The 19,732-nt window shown below is 42.3% G+C and overlaps 2 protein-coding genes and 1 pseudogene across 2 annotated transcripts; 1 reads left to right on the top strand and 2 right to left on the bottom strand.

The window, feature by feature from the left end:
• Positions 1-705: 705 nt before the first annotated feature.
• Positions 706-1,623, bottom strand: LOC123328638 (olfactory receptor 7C1-like). The gene has a single exon (XM_044926317.1). It carries the CDS (start codon positions 1,525-1,527, stop codon positions 706-708), a length of 822 nt encoding a protein of 273 aa, XP_044782252.1. The 5' UTR covers positions 1,528-1,623.
• Positions 1,624-9,430: 7,807 nt separating this feature from the next.
• LOC123328637 lies at positions 9,431-10,285 on the top strand (annotated as a pseudogene).
• Positions 10,286-13,127: 2,842 nt separating this feature from the next.
• On the bottom strand, positions 13,128-14,069 carry LOC123328758 (putative olfactory receptor 1F2). The gene has a single exon (XM_044926712.2). The coding sequence runs from the start codon at positions 14,067-14,069 to the stop codon at positions 13,128-13,130; it is 942 nt and encodes a 313-aa protein (XP_044782647.2).
• Positions 14,070-19,732: the final 5,663 nt, after the last annotated feature.

Here is a 19,732-nt window from a genome sequence, read left to right as displayed (position 1 = left end):
TTCCTACTTGATATGACATTCTCCATGTCGAGTCCAGTCCCCATGAATGAGTTTCTTCCAAGGTAGGGTCAGAATTGGTCCCTGCATCCCAGTGACTTGAGTGATGTCCTGACCTGTCTAGTCTTGCCAGAATTTTTTGTTGGGGAAGAATTTGTAACCTACACTGCTCCTATTGGCCTTCCTCCTAGAAGCAAAGTGTTCGCTGGCATTTTTGATGTTCCCAACTCTGGATTGACTCTACCTGGATACATATACCCACACATCAAGTCACCCTGTGGGGAATGCTGGTCCCCCTTTCTCTCTCCAATTGCCCTTATTGCTGTTCTGCAAATCTGAGTCTTTATTTTCATGCATCTGCTCTGAAAACTCAGCATATTATGTTTTGAATGTGAGTCTTTCAAATTTATAATGGACAAATCTAGAGAAGGAGGCACATTGAAAAGCCTGGAGCTCAACTCTGGGGAAGGACTTTTTACGGGGTGGAATGTCTTCCCTGTAGCTCAAACAGTAAAGAATCTTCCTGAAATGCAGGAGACCCGGGTTCCATACCTGGGTTGGAAAGATCCTCTGGAGAAGGGAATGGCAATCCACTCCAGTATTCTTGCCTGGAGAATCCCATGGACAGAGGAGCCTGGTGGGCTACAGTCTGTGGGGTCGCAAAGAGTCAGACATGACTGAAGTGACTAAGACTGCACTACTCCATCTTCAGCCAAGGAGTCTCCACAAAGCTCCCTTCATGTCGCTGTTCCTCAGGCTGTAAATAAAAGGGTTTAGCATGGGGGTGACCATCGTGTATACCACAGATGCCACCACTCCAGTGTCTGCTGAGTACGAGGATGAGGGCTGGAAATATACCAGAAAGACTGTTCCATAGAAGAGAGTGACCACTGTCAGGTGAGAACCACAGGTAGAGAAGACTTTGTGCTTCCCCCCAGCAGAGGGGATCCTGAGGATGGTGTGGATGATGTGGGCATAAGAGACCAGGACACAGGTGAAGGGGACCACCCCCGAGAGGGCTGCTTCTGCAAACATCATGAGCTGAAAGATATGCGTGTCTGAGCAGGCAAGTTTGAGGAGTGGGAGAAGGTCACAGAAGAAGTGTGGGATGGCGTGGGAGGTGCAGAAGGAGAACTGAGACATGAGGAGACAGAGGGAGAAGGCCAGGAGGTGGGAGCTGAGCCAGGATGCAGCAACCAGCAGCAGGCAGCGCTGGGGCCCCATGATGGTGGTGTAGCGGAGAGGAAGGCAGATGGCTATGTAGCGGTCATAGGCCATCACAGCCAGCAGGAAGTCATCCAGCAGGGCCAATTCCATGAAGAAGAACATCTGCACAAGACAGCCAGTGTAAGAGATGGTGTAGTGCTGTGTGTGGATGTTGAGCAGCACCTTGGGGACGATGGTGCAAGAGAAGCAGGTGTCGGTGAAGGACAGGTTGGCCAGGAAGAAGTACATGGGGGTGTGGAGGCGGGGGTCAGAGCTGATGGCCAGGATGATGAGCAGGTTCCCCAGCATGGTGACCAAGTACATGGCCAGGAAGAGCCCGAACAGGAGAGGCTGCTGCTCTGGGTGCTGAGAGAAGCCGAGGAGCAGGAAGTCAGAGATGCTGGTTTGGTTTCTAATTTCCTTCAAAAGCAGAGAAATTAGAGCAGATCTTATTTAAATAAAGATAGGCTCTCAATGTTACAGAGTCCATGGACTGTGGTTTGCTTTTCTCTATTCCTTGAAGAGGTCACTGAGTTCCATTAGTAGGCGTAAATGCTGGTTTGCAAATATGTACAAATAGGACTGTGAACTCTGATGAGACGGCATCAGGGTAGAGATGCAGTTTGGGTTCTAGAATCCTGTAATGGGGCATGCTTTCCCCATAGGTGGGAAATGAGACTGAACTGGAATTCAGCTGGAAAAATCTCTTCAAATTTAATTTTCTTTTTAAAAAACTACAAAACAATCATTTTTGTTTGTGATTTAATTTTTATTTTATATTGAAGTATAGCTGATTTACATTGTTGTGCTAGTTTCAGCTATACAGCAAAGTGATGAGTTATGCATATATGTGTGTGTATCTCTCTCTCTCTCTCTCTCTCTCTCTTTCTCTCCATTCTTTTTCAGATTCTTTTCCCATATAGTTGATTACATAATATTGAGTAGAGTTTTCTGTGCTATCCGTATGTCCTTGTTTTTTTAAACTTTCTTTTTTATATTGGAGTATAGCCGATTAAAAGTGTTGTGATAGTTTCAGGTGGACAGCAAAGGGACTCAGCCATATATATATACCTGTATCCATTATCCACCAAACTTCCCAACAATCCAGGCTGCCACACAACACTGAGCAGTGTTCCCTGTGCTATACAGTAGGCCTTCATTGATTATTTACTTTATATACAGTAGCGTGTGTGTGTGTGTGTGTGTGTGTGTGTGTGTTTGCGCTTAGTTGCTCAGTTATGTCCAACTCTTTGTGACCCCATGGACTATAGCCCACCAGAGTCCTCTGTCCATGGGGATTCTCCAGGCAAGAATACTGGAGTTGGTTGCCATGCCCTCCTCCAGGTATAGATGGTAGTATGTATATGTTAATTCCAAACTCCTAATTTAGAACAACCATTTAAATTTCACTGTCTTACTGTGGAGCTCATTTTGGGGTCATGCATATACTAGGATTTAGGGGGCAAAACAAGGAGCTCTGTGTGTAAGTGTGTGAGTGTTGAGCACATGTTGAGGACGATGGAAGGAGGGTTAGTTACTTCAGAGAGGAGCCCACTGAGATTTAGGGAATCTCTGATGGGAGTGTTCTGGCTCTCTTTGCTTTGAACCATTTCCATGTATTCATGTAGCTATGAGAACCCTGTGAACTGAAAAGCACCTCTTCACTAAGGGACATCATGTTCATTCTCATCATCAACCTGCCCATCAATATGTTATGTTTTAACATCTGAGCTTTGGAATCTGGACATGGGATAAAAATTTTTTCTCTGTTCCTTATGCTCAGTCTGCCCTTGATTAATTACTGTCCCCTGAATCTCTGTGTCCTGCTTTGTACCATGTGCAACTACTTCATAGACTCATTGAGGTTATAACTGAGATAACATATGTGGTGGGCAGGCTGCTTCCAAGGGCAATGATGTTACTCTCATTGTTAGTAGCAGGTGATACAGTGTGAACCTGGGCCCCAGGATGTGGTGAAAAAGTATTGGGGCATGTGCTTTACTGCTGAGCTCCTCACGTGCCTTTAATCTTTGGGATATTTTCACTCCCATTGAACTTTGCTTTTCTTCTACAAGATGCAGATAATAACCTACCTGATAGGATTGTTGAAGAGGCCAAATGCTGGGATTGGCTGTGGTTTCTTCAGGATTCATGATATGCTGCCAAGCTCGAAGGAGCTATGATGGTTTGGAGGAAGAATGCCAGGTCAGTCAGTGGCAGCAGGGGCCAATGTCATGTTTGTTTAGGGTCATGAATAAAAGCATTATATACTCTGGAGTCTGACAGAATGTTTCCACTCTTTACTCTTGATGAGATCTTGAGAAAGTCGCTACCTTTTTCAGCTTCAGTTTCTTCATTGGCTTAAATGGAATAATGATAGAGTTTCCTATACAGACTTGTTATGAGGATTAAGTTTGATAATAGTTATAGACTGTTTGATAGTAATTATAGACACCCTGGCTTCCTTGGTGGCTTAGGTGGTAAAGAATCTGCCTGCAATGTGGGAGGCCTGGGTTTGATCCCCAGGCTAGGAATATTCCCTGGAGGAGGGCATGGCAACCCATTCCAGTATTCTTGCCTGGAGAATCCCGTGGACAGAGGAGCCTGGCGGGCTACAATCCATAGGCTTACAAAGAGCTGGACATGACTAAGTGACTAAGCACAGCACAAACAAAAAAATATAGACTTTTAGATCAAGAATGACATAAATGTAAGTGTTAAATAAATATGATCTATTATTACTACTTTTTTAAAAATTAAAAGGCTGTTGTTTTTGTGAATCCAGTCTCTGCCTGTGTCGTGGGCTTGTAGGTTGTGAGGTGTCAATATAAAAAGTCATCATCATTATCACCAATATCAGCCCAGCAGCACCACCTCTGACTCTACTTACAACTGTCAGTGGCAAACTGTTGTTTTGCCAGCTGGAAACCAAGTAGAAACTGGGTCAAATAACTTAATCATAAAGCTCCCTGATTATAATATTATTATAGGAATAAATAATTTTGTCCTAAATGATTTAGCACAAAGTTTAGTAAAAAAGGAAGGGTGTGACCGAGGTTGGTAACTAAATGGACGTAGAGAGTAAATTATGGGTACTGACATGGCGAGGTGGCAGAGAGTGACTCTGGGAACCAGGCTCTTCCACTGGACCAGGGTCGATTATTCTCTGTTCTTGCACAGGTGCTGTGTGCTGGTCACTGATGGGGTTGTGGAAGGGTGCTCTGATACCCATTCTCCACAGTGCCTTCAGTCTGCACCTTCAGGGATGTGATGAACCCCAGAACTGGGTGCCCCTTATAGTGATCAGAAGATTCAGAAAATGATTGGCAGATAGGGATGTAGAAGAAAGTGGCAAAATGAAAAGGAAGAGGTTCTATAGGCTGCTTGTGTATATGTGTCAGCGTGTGTATATGTGTGTATATGTGTCAGTGTGCACCCTTAGGTAGACTCTCTCCCCATCCCTAAGCATCTGTTCTCACCTGGAGGTGCTGACCAGCCTCCATCTGTGATGCTTCCTCGAAGGAGGTTGGGTTCGCTACTCTGTTGTCACAAGGGCTGGAGGCACAGAGCCCTTCCCTGTGAGTAGGAAGAGCGCAGACTGAAGACTCAGGTCACTAGAGATTCCCAGCCACTGGAGCCAGGAGGAGCCACTGCTTTTTCACAGGCAGTGTCTCCTGGGATCTGTTCCCAGACCTCCTAGTTAGAGACTCGTTGGGGCAACTGTCCAACCTGCCAGCTGTCCCCTCTGGACAGCGGCCTTCTGTGTCGCTGCAACGTCAGTGATGACTCCATTCAGATGGACCAGGCTCCATGGGCAGCACCGTCGGTTTCTCCCTTGGGTGAGGTACAGCGTGGATCCCTCCTCCCAGCCTTTACCCTGAACTGGTCCATCTCAGTCCTGGAGTCCCTACTTTCTAATTAGAGCCCTGGCCCTATGGATATAATACAGTATGTCCCAGTAAATAAGTAAAAATAAAGATAGAATAGATCAGAGGTCATAATCTTTGCTTTTAGAAGTCATGTAGACGAGGACACATTCTTATTTAATGATCTCAGAGAACAGAGATATGAATAATATTTAGATTCTCTATTGGACACATGGTGCCTAATACTTTCTTTCTAAAAATAAATCAATTTATGGATATGTTTGTTTTTATTTTAATGTATCTTCCATAAAAAGAATGTATATAACATGTATATTCTCTTAAGAATGTTAATAAAATTAATGCCTATTCCCCCATAACTTAGCTTAAATAGTATACAGGTCAATACTTTATTTCGGAGAAGGCAATGGCAACCCGCTGCAGTACTCTTGCCTGGAAAATCCCATGGGTGGAGGAGCCTGGTGGGCTGCAGTCCATGGGGTCGCTAAGAGTTGGACATGGCTGAGCGACTTCTCTTTCACTTTTCAGTTTCATGCATTGGAGAAGGAAATGGCAACCCACTCCAGTGTTCTTGCCTGGAGAATCCCAGGGACGGGGGAGCCTGGTGGGCTGCCGTCTATGGGGTTGCACAGAGTCGGACACGACTGAAGCGACTTAGCAGCAGCAGCAGCAGCAATACTTTATTTACTTATTGTTCCAGGATAGTTTTTTTAAAAATGTATGCTTATTTTGAATTAAAAAATTTTAATACAATTTTAAAGATTACTTTCCATTTACCATTGCTACAAATATTGGTATATTTTCAGTCCTGTACAGTCATCCTGGAGCCTGTCTTACACCCACAAGTTTTTACCTCTCATTCCCCACCCTCCACACTGCCTCTCTCTCCCATTTCCACGGCTAACCACTAGCTTGTTCTCTGTGTCTGTGATTCGGCTTCGTTTTTGTTTCACACACTGTATTGTTGCACTATTTAAGATTCTGCTTATAAGTGATATCATACAGTCTTTGTCTTTCTCTGTCTGACATTCTCTTAGCATACTGCCCAAGAAATTACTGGGAACCAATCCCCTATGTATCACTTCCCAGATTCAGAAGTAGGACATTGCCAGCTTGTCTGAAATTCCTTTTGTGTTATTAGGTTCGTCATCACTCTTCCCTCCTTCTCAAGGAAGGAAAATGATCCCTGTTATCTTTCTAACACTTGATTTTAGTCTTGCCTCTTTTTGAACTTTATATAAACGCCCTCATGCACTGCTACTGCTAAGTCACTTCAGTCGTGTCCGACTCTGTGCAACCCCATAGACGGCAGCCCACCAGGCTCCCCCGTCCCTGGGATTCTCCAGGCAAGAACACTGGAGTGGGTTGCCATTTCCTTCTCCAATGCATGAAACTGAAAAGTGAAAGTGAAGTCGCTCAGCCATGTCCAACTCTTAGCGACCCCATGGACTGCAGCCCACCAGGCTCCTCCGCCTCATGCACTATGTATTCTCTTTTCTGACTCTTTTGTTCAGTTGTTTGTCTGTGAGATTATCTAGACAGCTCTAGGTGATGGGTGTTTGTTCACTTCCATTGCAGGGAGTTGCTACATTGTATTATACCACACATTCAGTTCAGTTCAGTTCAGTCGCTCAGTCGGTCCAACTCTTTGTGACCCCATGAATCCCAGCACGCCAGGCCTCCCTGTCCATCACCATCTCCCGGGGTTCACTCAAACTAACTTCCATTGAGTTGGTGATGCCATCCAGCCATCTCATCCTCTGTCGTCCCCTTCTCCTCCGGCCCCCAATCCCTCCCAGCATCAGAGTCTTTTCCAATGAGTCAACTCTTCGCATGAGGTGGCCAAAGTACTGGAGTTTCAGCTTTAGCATCATTCCTTCCAAAGAGATCCCAGGGCTGATCTCCTTCAGAATGGATTGGTTGGATCTCCTTGCAGTCCAAGGACTCTCAAGAGTCTTCTCCAACACCACAGTTCAAAAGCATCAATTCTTCTGTGCTCAGCTTTCTTCACAGTCCAACTCTCACATCCATACATGACCACAGGAAAAACCATAGCCTTGACCAAATGGAACTTTGTTGGCAAAGTAATGTCTCTGCTTTTGAATATGCTATCTAGGTTGGTCATAACTTTTCTTCCACGGTATAACCGTCTTTTAATTTCATGGCTGCAGTCACCATCTGCAGTGATTTTGGAGCCCAAAAAGATAAAGTCTGACACTGTTTCCACTGTTTCTCCATCTATTTCCCATGAAGTGATGGGACCAGATGTCATGATCTTCGTTTTCTGAATGTTGAGCTTTAAGCCAACTTTTTCACTCTCCACTTTCACTTTCATCAAGAGGCTTTTTAGTTCCTCTTCACTTTCTGCCATAAGGGTGGTGTCATCTGCATATCTGAGGTTATTGATATTTCTCCCAGCAATCTTGATTCCAGCTTGTGCTTTTTCCAGTCCAGTGTTTCTCATGATGTATTCTGCATATAAGTTAAATACATTAGTCATGCAAAATATTTTTGAAAGAATAATTTTCTTTGGTTATTTGGAACAGTACTGTTTTCATCATTCCTGTATAGATTTCTTCGTATACATGTGCATTTCTTTCTCTTTCATACATACCCAGGAGAGGAATTTCATGGTTTTAGGAAATCTCCATCTTCAATTTTACTATGCAATATCAAATTCTCTTCCAAATGGATTGTACCAATTTACACTTCCATCAGCAATAAGTGAGGTTGTGGTGGCAGCTCATTCTTGTTAACACTTGGCGGTGTTGGTTTCTTTTATTGTAGTCACTTGGTGTGTGTGTGTGTATGTGTGTGTGTGTGTGTGTGTGTGTGTGTGTGTGTTGGGGGGCATCTCCCAGTGGCTTGACTTTATATTTTGGTAATTAATAATGAGATTGGGTACCTGAAATATTTATTAATGTTTGTATTGCTTAATTTTGCAACTGTTTATCTAAATTTTTGTTCATTTTTCTTTTTAGTTATCTTTTAAAATTCTAATTTATTTATTCAGTTCAGTCGCTCAGTCGTGTCCGACTCTTTGCTACCCTATGAATCACAGCATGCCAGGCCTCCCTGTCCATCACCAACTCCCAGAGTTCACTCAGACTCAACGTCCATCGAATCAGTGATGCCATCCAGCCGTCTCATCCTCTGTTGTCCCCTTCTCCTCCTGCCCCCAATCCCTCCCACCATCAGTGTCTTTTCCAATGAGGCAATTCTTCACATGAAATGGCCAAAGTACTGGAGTTTCAGCTTCAGCATCAGTCCTTCCAATGAACACCCAAGACTGATCTCCTTTAGGATGGACTGGTTGGATCTCCTTGCAGTCCAAGGGACTCTCAAGAGTCTTCTCCAACACCACAGTTCAAAAGCATCAATTCTTCGGAGCTAGCTTTCTTCACAGTCCAACTCTCACATCCATACATAACTACTGGAAAAACCATAGCCTTGACTGGACGGACCTTTGTTGGCAAAGTAATGTCTCTGCTCTTTAATATGCTGTCTAGGTTGGTCATAACTTTCCTTCCAAGGAGTAAGCGTCTTTTAACTTCATGGCTGCAATCACCATCTGCAGTGATTTTGGATCCCCCCCAAAATAAAGTCTGACACTGTTTCCACTGTTTCCCCATCTATTTCCCATGAAGTGATGGGACTAGATGCCATGATCTTCATTTTCTGAATGTTGACCTTTAAGCCAACTTTTTCACTCTCCTCTTTCACTCTCATCAAGAGGCTTTTTAGTTCCTCTTCACTTTCTGCCATAAGGGTGGTGTCATCTGCATATCTGAGGTTATTGATATTTCTCCTGGCAGTCTTGATTCCAGCTTATTCTTCTTCCAGCCCAGCATTTCTCATGATGTACTCTGCATATAAATTAAACAAGCAGGGTGACAATATACAGCCTTGACGTATTCCTTTTCCTATTTGGAACCAGTCTGTTGTTCCATGTCCAGTTCTAACTTCCTTCCTGACCTGCATATAGGTTTTTCAAGAGGCAGGTCAGGTGATGTGGTATTCCCATCTCTTTCCGAATTTTCCACAGTTTATTGTGATCCACACAGTCTAGAACTATTTAAATATTCTAGATACCATTCCTTTGTGCATTATATGTATTACAAATATTTTCTCTGTCTTTATGGTTTGTCTTTTCACTCTTGTTACAGTCTGTTTGCCAAGTAAATATTTTAAATTTTAATTTATTGAATTCATCAGTTTTTTCCTTTTTTCTTAATGCTTTACTAGTATCTGGTTTACGCTGTCCATTGTTCCCTTAGTTCAGGAAAGTATATTTCAGCATTTCCTTCTAAAATCCTTAGAATTGCTCTTTTCGTGCCTAGCGCAGCCATGGCTCGGGGTCCCAAGAAGCACCTGAAATGTGTAGCAGCTCCAAAACATTGGATGCTGGAGAAACTGACTGGTGTGTTTGCCCCTCGTCCATCTACCGGCCCCCACAAGCTAAGGGAATGTCTCCCCCTAATCATTTTCCTAAGGAATAGACTTAAGTATGCCCTAACTGGAGATGAAGTAAAGAAGATTTGCATGCAGCGTTTCATTAACATCGATTGCAAAGTCCACACAGATATAACCTACCCTGCTGGTTTTATGGATGTCGTCAGCATTGATAAGACTGGAGAGAATTTTCGTTTGATCTATGACACCAAGGGTCGCTTTGCTGTTCATCGTATTACACCTGAGGAGGCCAAGTATAAATTGTGCAAAGTAAGAAAGATATTTGTGGGGACAAAAGGAATCCCTCATCTGGTAACCCATGATGCTTTACCATCCGTTACCCTGATCCCCTCATCAAGGTGAATGATACCATTCAGATTGACTTGGAGACTGGCAAGATTACTGATTTCATCAAATTTGACACTGGTAACCTGTGCATGGTGACTGGAGGTGCTAACCTGGGAAGAATTGGTGTGATTACAAACCGGGAGAGACATCCAGGTTCTTTTGATGTAGTTCATGTGAAAGATGTGAACGGCAACAGCTTTGCCACACGGCTCTCAAACATTTTCGTTATTGGCAAAGGCAACAAACCATGGATCTCTCTTCCCCGTGGAAAGGGTATTTGCCTTACCATTGCTGAGGAGATAAGAGATTGGCAGCCAAACAGAGCAGTGGATAAAATGATCTCTATGTGATGTGATTGGAAAAGTCTTTGTAATTAAAGATAATACCAAGTGATAAAATAAATAAATAAAATCCTTAGAATTTTGCTTTTAACAGTTACTGCTTTAGTCACTCTGAAATAGATTTTTGTGTATTTTGTGAACTGAGTAGTAAAGTGTCTATGTTTTACTTGTTTTTGCCTCAAGACACCTAATTAATAATTTGAATGTTAAACTCCTTTGAATGTCAATATTATCAAAACTATCAGGTGTAAATAAAATTCAATTTTGTTTCTTTCATTAGAAAATATGTATCTTTTATTTGTTTTTCTTATTCCATTGCACTGGATGTTTCAAATACAATATGGGATAGTTGTAGTGAGAGTTGGTATTTTGTCTTGTTCCTCATGTGGACAGAAAGGATTTAATGTATGATTATGACACATTGTATGCTATATGTTTGAAAAAAGAACTCTTTTCATATTAAGAAAATTTGCTTCTATGTCCATTTGCTAACCCGCCTTTTTAATAAGTGTATGTTGGATTATATCCAAATTTTTCTTGCACCTCAAAAGTATTGCTTTCTTGAATCATATGATTTTTGTCCTTTGTTTTATAAAATAGTAACTTACTTTGGTTGACTTTTGAATGTTAAACCAATTTTGCATTCTGGGAAAACTCAACTTGGTAATGATAACATATTTTCTTCAGCTTATTGTACTTCTGTTTTTTGCAATATTCTCATTAGCTTTAGGTATCAAAGTTGTGCTAATGTCTAAAAGGGAATAGGTGAATGTTCCTTTATTTTTATTTTCTGAAAGAGTTTTGCAAAGTAGAATTCTTGAAGTGTTTATCAAATTATTGCAACCACCTGGGCTTGAAATTTTCTTTGAGGAAGTTTTTGGCTACTGATTCAATTTCCTCAATTGTTATAGGTCTATTGAGGTTGTATCTTTCTTACTAGATTTTTTTGATGAGTTATTTATGATATTTTTCTTTAACATCAGCAGTATAATTGTGTGTTCAGTTCAGTTCAGTCCCTAAGTTGTGTCCGACTCTCTATGACCCCATGGACTGCAGCACTCCAGGCCTCCTTGTCCATCACCAACTTCCAGAGTTTACTCAAACTCAAACTCAAACTCATGTGTGTTATTCCCACTTTAACAATATGATTTCATCCTAAACTAATGTATGTTTATACAAAAAATACTGTATTACACAAGAAAGTGAAAAAAGTTGAATATTTGCATGAATTCTGCAGAAGGTAGGATTTCAAATTTAACTGTAGTAATGGGAGTTACAAATAATATTTCTTGATTTCATAATAAAATAAAAACTTCCTTACATTTAAAAGAATCACCAAGTTAACAGACTTCCCTGGTGGTCCAGTGTTTAAGACTACGTGCTTCCAATGCACGTGGCACAGGATTTATCCCTAGTCACAAGACTAAGATCCCACATGCTATGCAGAATGGCCAAAAAAAAAAAAAAATCACAAAGTTAAGAGATAAAGAATGAACTAGGAACAAGGTGATGAAGACAGGGATGTAATATCTTTAATATAAACAGGCCCATACAAGTCAATAAAAAAATCCCAGAAGGTAATAGGTAGATGACATGAATAAACAATTAATAAGAGAATTTTAAAAATTGGTTAATGGATGCTGGAAAATAGTCCCCTTATTAATAAACAAAGAAATTAAAACCAGGGTAAGAAGATACCATTTCACTACCATATTTGTTACATTTAGGGGAAAATGTGAACATCAACATATGGAGTGGATACAGACAAAAGAATATTCTTATTTGACATTTTGGCAGCATGGATAAAAGAGCCCCCAAAATGTTACCCTTTGATGTTCTACTTTTGAAAATATTAAAATTACAGACTATGAATATAAGAATCATGTCTTTTCAGAGACTTTCGTTGCACTGTTATTTGTAATAGTGAACACATAGAAATCTCCTAATCATCCAGCAATGGGGAAACATTATCCTTTCTTTTGTCATCTCAGAGAGCAAAATGTTCAGGAGGCATTAATGTGGAGACAACTTATGTTATGAAGTTAGGCAAAAAAGCTACATAATTGTATGTCCAGTACTTTCTCAACACAGTAAAAAACAAAAAGCTATTTTAGGAGACAGGAGGGAAATGATGTGAAATATTATCAGTGGTTGTCTTTAAATGTATGAATAGTGAGTATTTCTTTTTCTTCTTTTTCCTATTTGTATGTTTTACAAATTTGCTGAGTTTTTTTTTTTTTTTTTTACAGAAAAATGAACTAAGCCACAGCTTAAAAAGTAAAAAAGTCATGAATCTACTCCAATAATTCATAATAACTCATGGTCACAGGCCTAGTTCTAATCCCAGGTGTATGATTTTGGACTAGCCCCCACCTACCAGTGCCAGGTTTCTTCTAGAATTAGTTTCGTTTGCTTATTCCCAGCAAATAGTATGTCTTTTGGTTCAGCTTTCTGCCTGTGTAGCTGAATCCCTATGAGTTGTTTCCAAAGATGGGTTTGGAAACGATCCCTGAAACTCAGAAACTTGACCCTTCTAGATATTGTTAACATTTCTTGTAGTTGAACGGACAGGTTAGCTTCCTCCAAGAACCTGTATTCTGTCTGATGTCATCTTTTGATAATTTGAATCTGTGGTTTGAATCTGCTTGGTCACCTATATCCAGGAATCAAGTCACCTTGCAGGGATTGCTGGTTACTTCTCTTGCAGGCTTTAGCTCTGTCCTTGGTTAGTTGATGGTATTCCAGTCCCACCAAGTCAGGCATTCTCCATCTTTAAAATCTGCTTGTGATGCTGAGCACCATCCTGCCTTGAATCTGATTTTGTCAATCTTTTTCAAATGAAGGCTCCGGGAATAAAACACGTCACAGAGCCTGAGCTTCTAATCTGGGACAGGGCTTTTTACTGAGTAGAATATTTTCCCCAGCTGAAGAATCTCCACAAAGCTCCCTTCATGTGTCTGTTCCTCAGGCTGTAGATAAAGGGGTTCCGCATGGGGGTGACCATCGTGTACACCACAGATGCTGCCATCCCAGTGTCTGCTGAGTAGGAGGATGAGGGCTGGAAATACAACAGAAAGAGTGTCCCATAGAAGAGAGTGGCCACTGTTAGATGAGAGCCACAGGTAAAGAAGACTTTGTGCTTCCCCCCAGGAGATGGGATCCTGAGGACAGTGTAAACGATGTGGGCATATGACACTAAGACACAGGTGAGAGGAATCAGACCCGAAAGAACAGCTTCAGTTAACATGGTGACCTGAAAGATGTGAGTGTCTGAGCAGGCAAGTTTGAGGAGTGGGGGTACATCACAGAAGAAGTGTGGGATGGCATGGGAGGCACAGAAGGAGAACTGAGACATGAGGAGACAGAGGGAGAAGGCCAGGAGGTGGGAGCTGAGCCAGGATGCAGCGACCAGCAGCAGGCAGCGCTGGGGCCCCATGATGGTGGTGTAGTGGAGAGGAAGGCAGATGGCCACGTAGCGGTCATAGGCCATCACAGCCAGCAGGAAGTCATCCAGCAGAGTCAATTCCATGAAGAAGAACATCTGCACGAGGCACCCAGTGTGGGAGATGGTGTAGTGCTGTGTGTGGATGTTGAGCAGCACCTTGGGGACGATGGTGCAGGAGAAGCAGGTGTCGGTGAAGGACAGGTTGGCCAGGAAGAAGTACATGGGGGTGTGGAGGCGGGGGTCAGAGCTGATGGCCAGGATGATGAGCAGGTTCCCCAGCATGGTGACCAGGTACACGGCCAGGAAGAGCCCGAACAGGAGGGGCTGCTGCTCTGGGTGCTGAGAGAAGCCCAGGAGCAGGAAGTCAGAGATGCTGGTTTGGTTTGCAACTCCCATTTAATGTAGAAAAATGCAAGGAAAATATTGCTTAAATATCTGTAGACTCCAAAATCTTAGATCATTCAAAACCTTTTGTATATTTTCTGCTTTTTTTTTCAAAGGTCACAGAGATGTATAGGTGTCTCTTGCTGGTGGCCATGTAAACATGTACAGAGGTGAGAACTAAGGACAGTGATTGGGAGACTTGTTAGGGGTGAACTCTGCATTTTAGCTATCTTCTAGAAAGTCAGAGGTGGTGATTTGGTTTCTAATTTTTTTTATAAAGCAGAGATATTTTAGCAGAATCTTATTTAAATAAAGATAGGCTTTCACTATTTCTTTTACTCAGTGTGACTTTACGTAATCAACTCCAGTTAATTATGTAACACTGGATCTCTATTTCCTGTTTTGCACCATGTGTAAATACCTCATAAGTTCATTGCAATGATTACTGAGATAACATGTGCAGAGCAGGCTGCTCCTAAGGGTGGTGATGTTACTGTCATCATTAGTAGCAGGTGATGAAATGTGAACCTGAGACACAGGATGTGGTTAAGAAGTGCTGGGGAACATGCTCTACCTCTCTGCTCCTCACATGCCTTTAATTTTGGGGAAATTTTTATTACCATTGAGCTTTGCTGACTTTATATATGTTATTGATAACAACCCTACGGATAGGATTGTTGAAGAAGCCAAATGATGGGATTAATTGCAGTTTCTTCAGGATTCAAGATGTGCAATCAAGATGTGAAATTCGAATGAGTTGTGCTGGCATGGAGGAAGCATGCCACGGTCAAATGGCAGCAGGTGCTCTGTGACCCTAAATAAAATGTCGTGCTTATTTAGGGTCATGAATAAAAACATACCTCTGGAGTCTGACAGAATTTTCCCTGTCTTTACTCTTGACGAGACTTGAGAAAGTCACGAACTTTTCCAGCTTCAGTTTCTTCATTGGCTTAAACAGAATAATGATAGGAGATAGTTATATATATTTAGATCAAGGCTGACACACGATAAATGCTCAATAAATATGATCTGTTCCTGTTTTTGCTGTGTTTAATAAAATGAGGGTGCATGGTCATTGCTGAGTTCTGGTTGCTGCCTGCATCTTGGGCTTGTAGGTTGTGAGGTGTCAATATAAAAAGTCATCATTATTATCACCAATATCATTAGCATAGCAGCACCTTCCTGACTCTTCTCAGAACTGTCAATGGCATCTGGAAAACAAGTGGAAACTGGTTTCCTTTTCTTTTGGCATCTGGAAACCAAGTAAAAACTGGGTCAAATAATCATAAGAATATGATCTAATTATTAATTATTATTCTAATTATTAATTTCATAATGAGAATAAACAGTTCTATCCTATTTAGTTTGCTCACCTTTAATAAAAAGAAGCCTGAGACCGAGTTGGACATAGAGAGTGAGTTATTGGTACTGACTTGAGCAGTGGCTGAGAGTGACTCTGGGAACCAGGCTGTTCCACTGGACCAGGGTGAATTATGCTTTGTTCTTGCACAGGTGCTGTGTGCCTCTCACTGATGGGGGTGGGGGAAGGATGTTCTGAGACCTATTCTCCACAGTGCCTTTAGTCTGCACCTTCAGGGATGTGATGAACCCCAGAACTGGGTGCCCCTCATGGTCATCAAAGATCCAGAAAATGATTGGCAGATAGGGATGTAGTAAAGAAAAAAAGGCAAAAATGAAAAGGGAGAGGCTCTCAGGGTCATGTGTGTGTGTGTATATGTGCATGTACATGCCCTTTAGGTAGACTCTCTCTTCCCATCTCTAAGCCATAGTTCTCAGCTGCAGTGCTGACCAGCCTCTGCCTGTGATGCTTCCATGAAGGAGGTTGTGTTCACTTCCCTGTTGTCTCCCCAAATGACAAGGCTAGAAGCACAAAGCCCTTCCCTGTGCACTGATTGAAAATTCAGGTCATTAGTGATTCTCTGGCACAGAAGCCAGGAGGAGCTGTTGCCTTTTCACAAGCAGTGTCTCCTGGGACTTGTTCCCAGACCTCCTAGTTAGAGACACGATGGGGCAACTGTCCAGCCAGCCAGCAGTCCCCTCTGGATGGTGGCCCCTGTGTTCCATCAGCCTCGTTAATAACTCCATTCAGATGGATGGGCTCCATGGCAGCACCTCTAGTTTCTCCCTGGGGTGAGATGCTGTGTGGATCCCTCCTCCCCACTTAACCCTGAAATGGTCCATCTCTGTTTTGGAGTCAGCGTTTTCTAGTTAGAGTTCTGTCCACATGGGTGAAATACAGTATGTCCCAGAAAATAAGTAAAAAATAAAGATAGAATAGCCCAGAGGTCACAATATTTGCGTTTAGAAGTCATGTAGAAGAGGACACATTCTTATTTAAAGATCTCAGAGAACAGAGATATGATTAATATCTAGATTCTCTATTGGGCACAGTGTGCCTAATAATTATTTATAAGCATAAATAAATTAACTTATAGATATGTTTACTTTTTGTTTAAATGTATCTTCTACATTAAAGAATATATGAAGCATGTATATTCTGTTAGGAATTTTAATCAAATCAATGCCTGTTCTCCCATCACTCAGCTTAAATAAAATATGGATCAATCCTTTATTTCTTCAAGTTAGAGTTTTTAAAATTTATTTTTAATTAAAAATTTTAATATAATTTTCAAGGTTACTTTCCATGTACAGTTTTTGCAAAGTATTGGCTATATTCTCAGTGTCATACAAAGCAGGCTTCAGGCTCTCTTACACCCAATAACTTGTACCTCTCATTCCCCCTCCTCTATATGCTCCTCTCTCACTTCCCCAGTGGTACCCGCTAGTTTGTTCTATCTGTGGTTCTGCTTCTTTTTTGGTTTTATCCACTAGTTTGTTGTATTTTTTTGATATCATACAGTATTGTCTCTCTCTGTCTGACTTATTTCTCCTAGCATTTTGTTGTTGTTGTTCAGTCGCTAAGTCATGTCTGACTCTTTGTGACCCCACGGACTGCAGCACGCCAGGCCTCCCTGTCCATCTATCTCCCTGAGTTCGCCCAAGTCTGTGTCCATTTAATTGGTAATGTTATCCAACCGTCTCGTCTGCCATGGGGTCACAAAGAATTGGACACAGCTGAGCGACTAAGCTGGAGAAGGCAATGGCACCCCTTCCAGTACTCTCGCCTGGAAAATCCCATGGACGGAGGAGCCTGGAAGGCTGCAGTCCATGGGGTCGATAAGAGTCGGACACGACTGAGCGACTTCACTTTCACTTTTCACTTTTCTGCATTGGAGAAGGAAATGGCAACCCACTCCAGTGTTCTTGCCTGGAGAATCCCAGGGACGGGGGAGCCTGGTGGGCTGCCGTCTATGGGGTCGCACAGAGTCGGACACGACTGAAACGACTTAGCAGCAGCAGCAGCAGAGCGACTAAGCACACACACATGCTTTGCCACCCTCTTCTCCTTTTTGCCTTCCGTCTTTCCCAGCATCTTCCCTGGTGGCTCAGATGGTAAAGCGTCTGCCTGCAATGCAGGAGACCCAGGTTTGATCCCTGGGTCAGGAAGATTCCCTGAAGAAGGAAATGGCAACCCACTCCAGTATTCTTGCTTGGAAAATCCCATGGATGGAGAAGCCTGGTAGGCTATAGTCCATGGGGTCACAAAGAGTCAGACATAACTGAGTGACTTCATTTTTCCCAGTGTCAGGATCTTTTCCAATGAGTTGGCTGTTTGTATCAGGTGACCAAAGTATTGGACAATCAGCTTCAGCATCAGTCCTTCCAATCAGTCCTTCTTTTAGCATCAGTTCAGTTCAGTTGCTCAGTCGTGTCCGACTCTTTGTGACCCCATGAATCGCAGCACGCTAGGCCTCCCTGTCCATCACCATCTCCCGGAGTTCACTCAGACTCACGTCCATTGAGTCAGTGATGCCATCCAGCCATCTCATCCTCTGTCATCCCCTTCTCCTCCTGCCCCCAATGCCTCCCAGCATCAGAGTCTTTTCCAGTGAGTCAACTCTTCGCATGAGATGGCCAAAGTACTGGAGTTTCAGCTTTAGCATCATTTCTTCCAAAGAAATCCCAGGGCCAATCTCCTTCAGAATGGACTGGTTGGATCTCCTTGTAGTCCAAGGGACTCTCAAGAGTCTTCTCCACCACCACAGTTCAAAAGCATCAATTCTTCGGCATTCAGCCTTCTTCACAGTCCAACTCTCACATCCATATATGACCACAGGAAAAACCATAGCCTTGACTTGACTAGCATACTGCCCCCTAAATTATTAGAAACCAATTACCCACATATCACTTCCCAAATTAAGAAGTAGAATGTTGCCAGCATGTTGAAACTCCTTTTGTGTATCCTGTTCACCATTTCTCTTCCCTCCTTCTTGAAGTAAAACGATCCCAACCAACTTTCCAACGTTTTATTCTAGTTTTGCCTGCTTTTGAACTTTATATAAATGTCCTCATGCATTATGTATTCTCTTTTCTGGCTCTTTTGTTCAGTTGTTCAGTTTGTGAGATGACCTAGACAGCTCTAGGTAATGATTCTTTGTTCATTTCCTTTGCTGTGAGTTGCTGCATTGTATGATTATACCACACACTCATCATGCAAGCTATTCATAAAGAATAATTGTTTTTTTGATTATTTTGAATAATATTGAGGTGATCGTTCCTGTATATGTTTCTTGGTATACACATGAATTTCTTGCTCTTTCATATACACCTACAAGTGGAATTTCTTGGTTTTAGGATATCTACATCTACTAGTATGCAATATCAAATTGATTTCCAGAGATGTATCATGTTGTGCATTGACCAGCAATAGGTGAGGGTGTGACGGCAGCTCATTCTTGATAGCACTAGGTGGATGTCGTGCGTGCATGCTAAGTTGCCTCATGGACTGTAGCCCACCAGGCTCCTCTGTCCATGGGATTCTCCTGGCAAGAATACTGGCATGGGTAGCCATGCTCTCCTTGGGGGTCTTCCACATCCAGGGGTCGAACCCGAGTCTCCTGTGTCTCCTGCATTGGCACGTGGGTTCTTTACTACTAGTGCTACATAGGAAGGATGTCAGCCGTTTTTTATTATGTGTGTGTTGGGGGATATCTCCTTATGGTCTTTTATATTTTATACTTCAGTGATTAATAATAAGATTGATCACCTTTAAAATACTAGGATTTTTTATTTCCTCATTTTCAAATAGCATGTCTAATTTTTGTTCATTTTTCCTTGTAGTTGTCTGTTTTATTCTAATTCATTTGCGGAACTATTTAAATATTCTACATAGTAGTTCTTTGTGCATTGTATATGTATTACAGATATTTTTTCTGTCTTTACAGTTCGTCTTTTCACTCCTATTTTTTTAAACATTATTTGTTTATTTGGTTTTGGCTGCTCACAGTCTTCTTGCTGTGCATGGGCTTTCTCTAGTTGCGGCGAGCGGGGTAGAGTGGGTGCTACTGTTCATTGCAGTGCGCGGGCTTCTCATCGCAGTGGCTTCTCCTGTTGCTGAGCACAGGCTCTAGGTGAGTAGGCTTCAGTAGTTGCAGCACTCGAACTTTGTAGTTGTGAGGCACAGGCTTAGTTGCTCTAAGACATGTGGAATCTTCCCAGACCAGAAATTGAACCCGTGTCCCCTACATTAACAGGTGGTTTTAACCACTGTACCACCAGGGAAGTCCTCGTTACAGTCTTGTTTGCCAAGTAAA

The sequence above is a fragment of the Bubalus bubalis genome, chromosome 12, assembly GCF_019923935.1.
Source record: "Bubalus bubalis isolate 160015118507 breed Murrah chromosome 12, NDDB_SH_1, whole genome shotgun sequence".
Taxonomy (NCBI): domain Eukaryota; kingdom Metazoa; phylum Chordata; class Mammalia; order Artiodactyla; family Bovidae; genus Bubalus; species Bubalus bubalis.
Note: the sequence above shows the minus strand (reverse complement) of the source record. Positions and strands in the feature narration are given on the sequence as shown.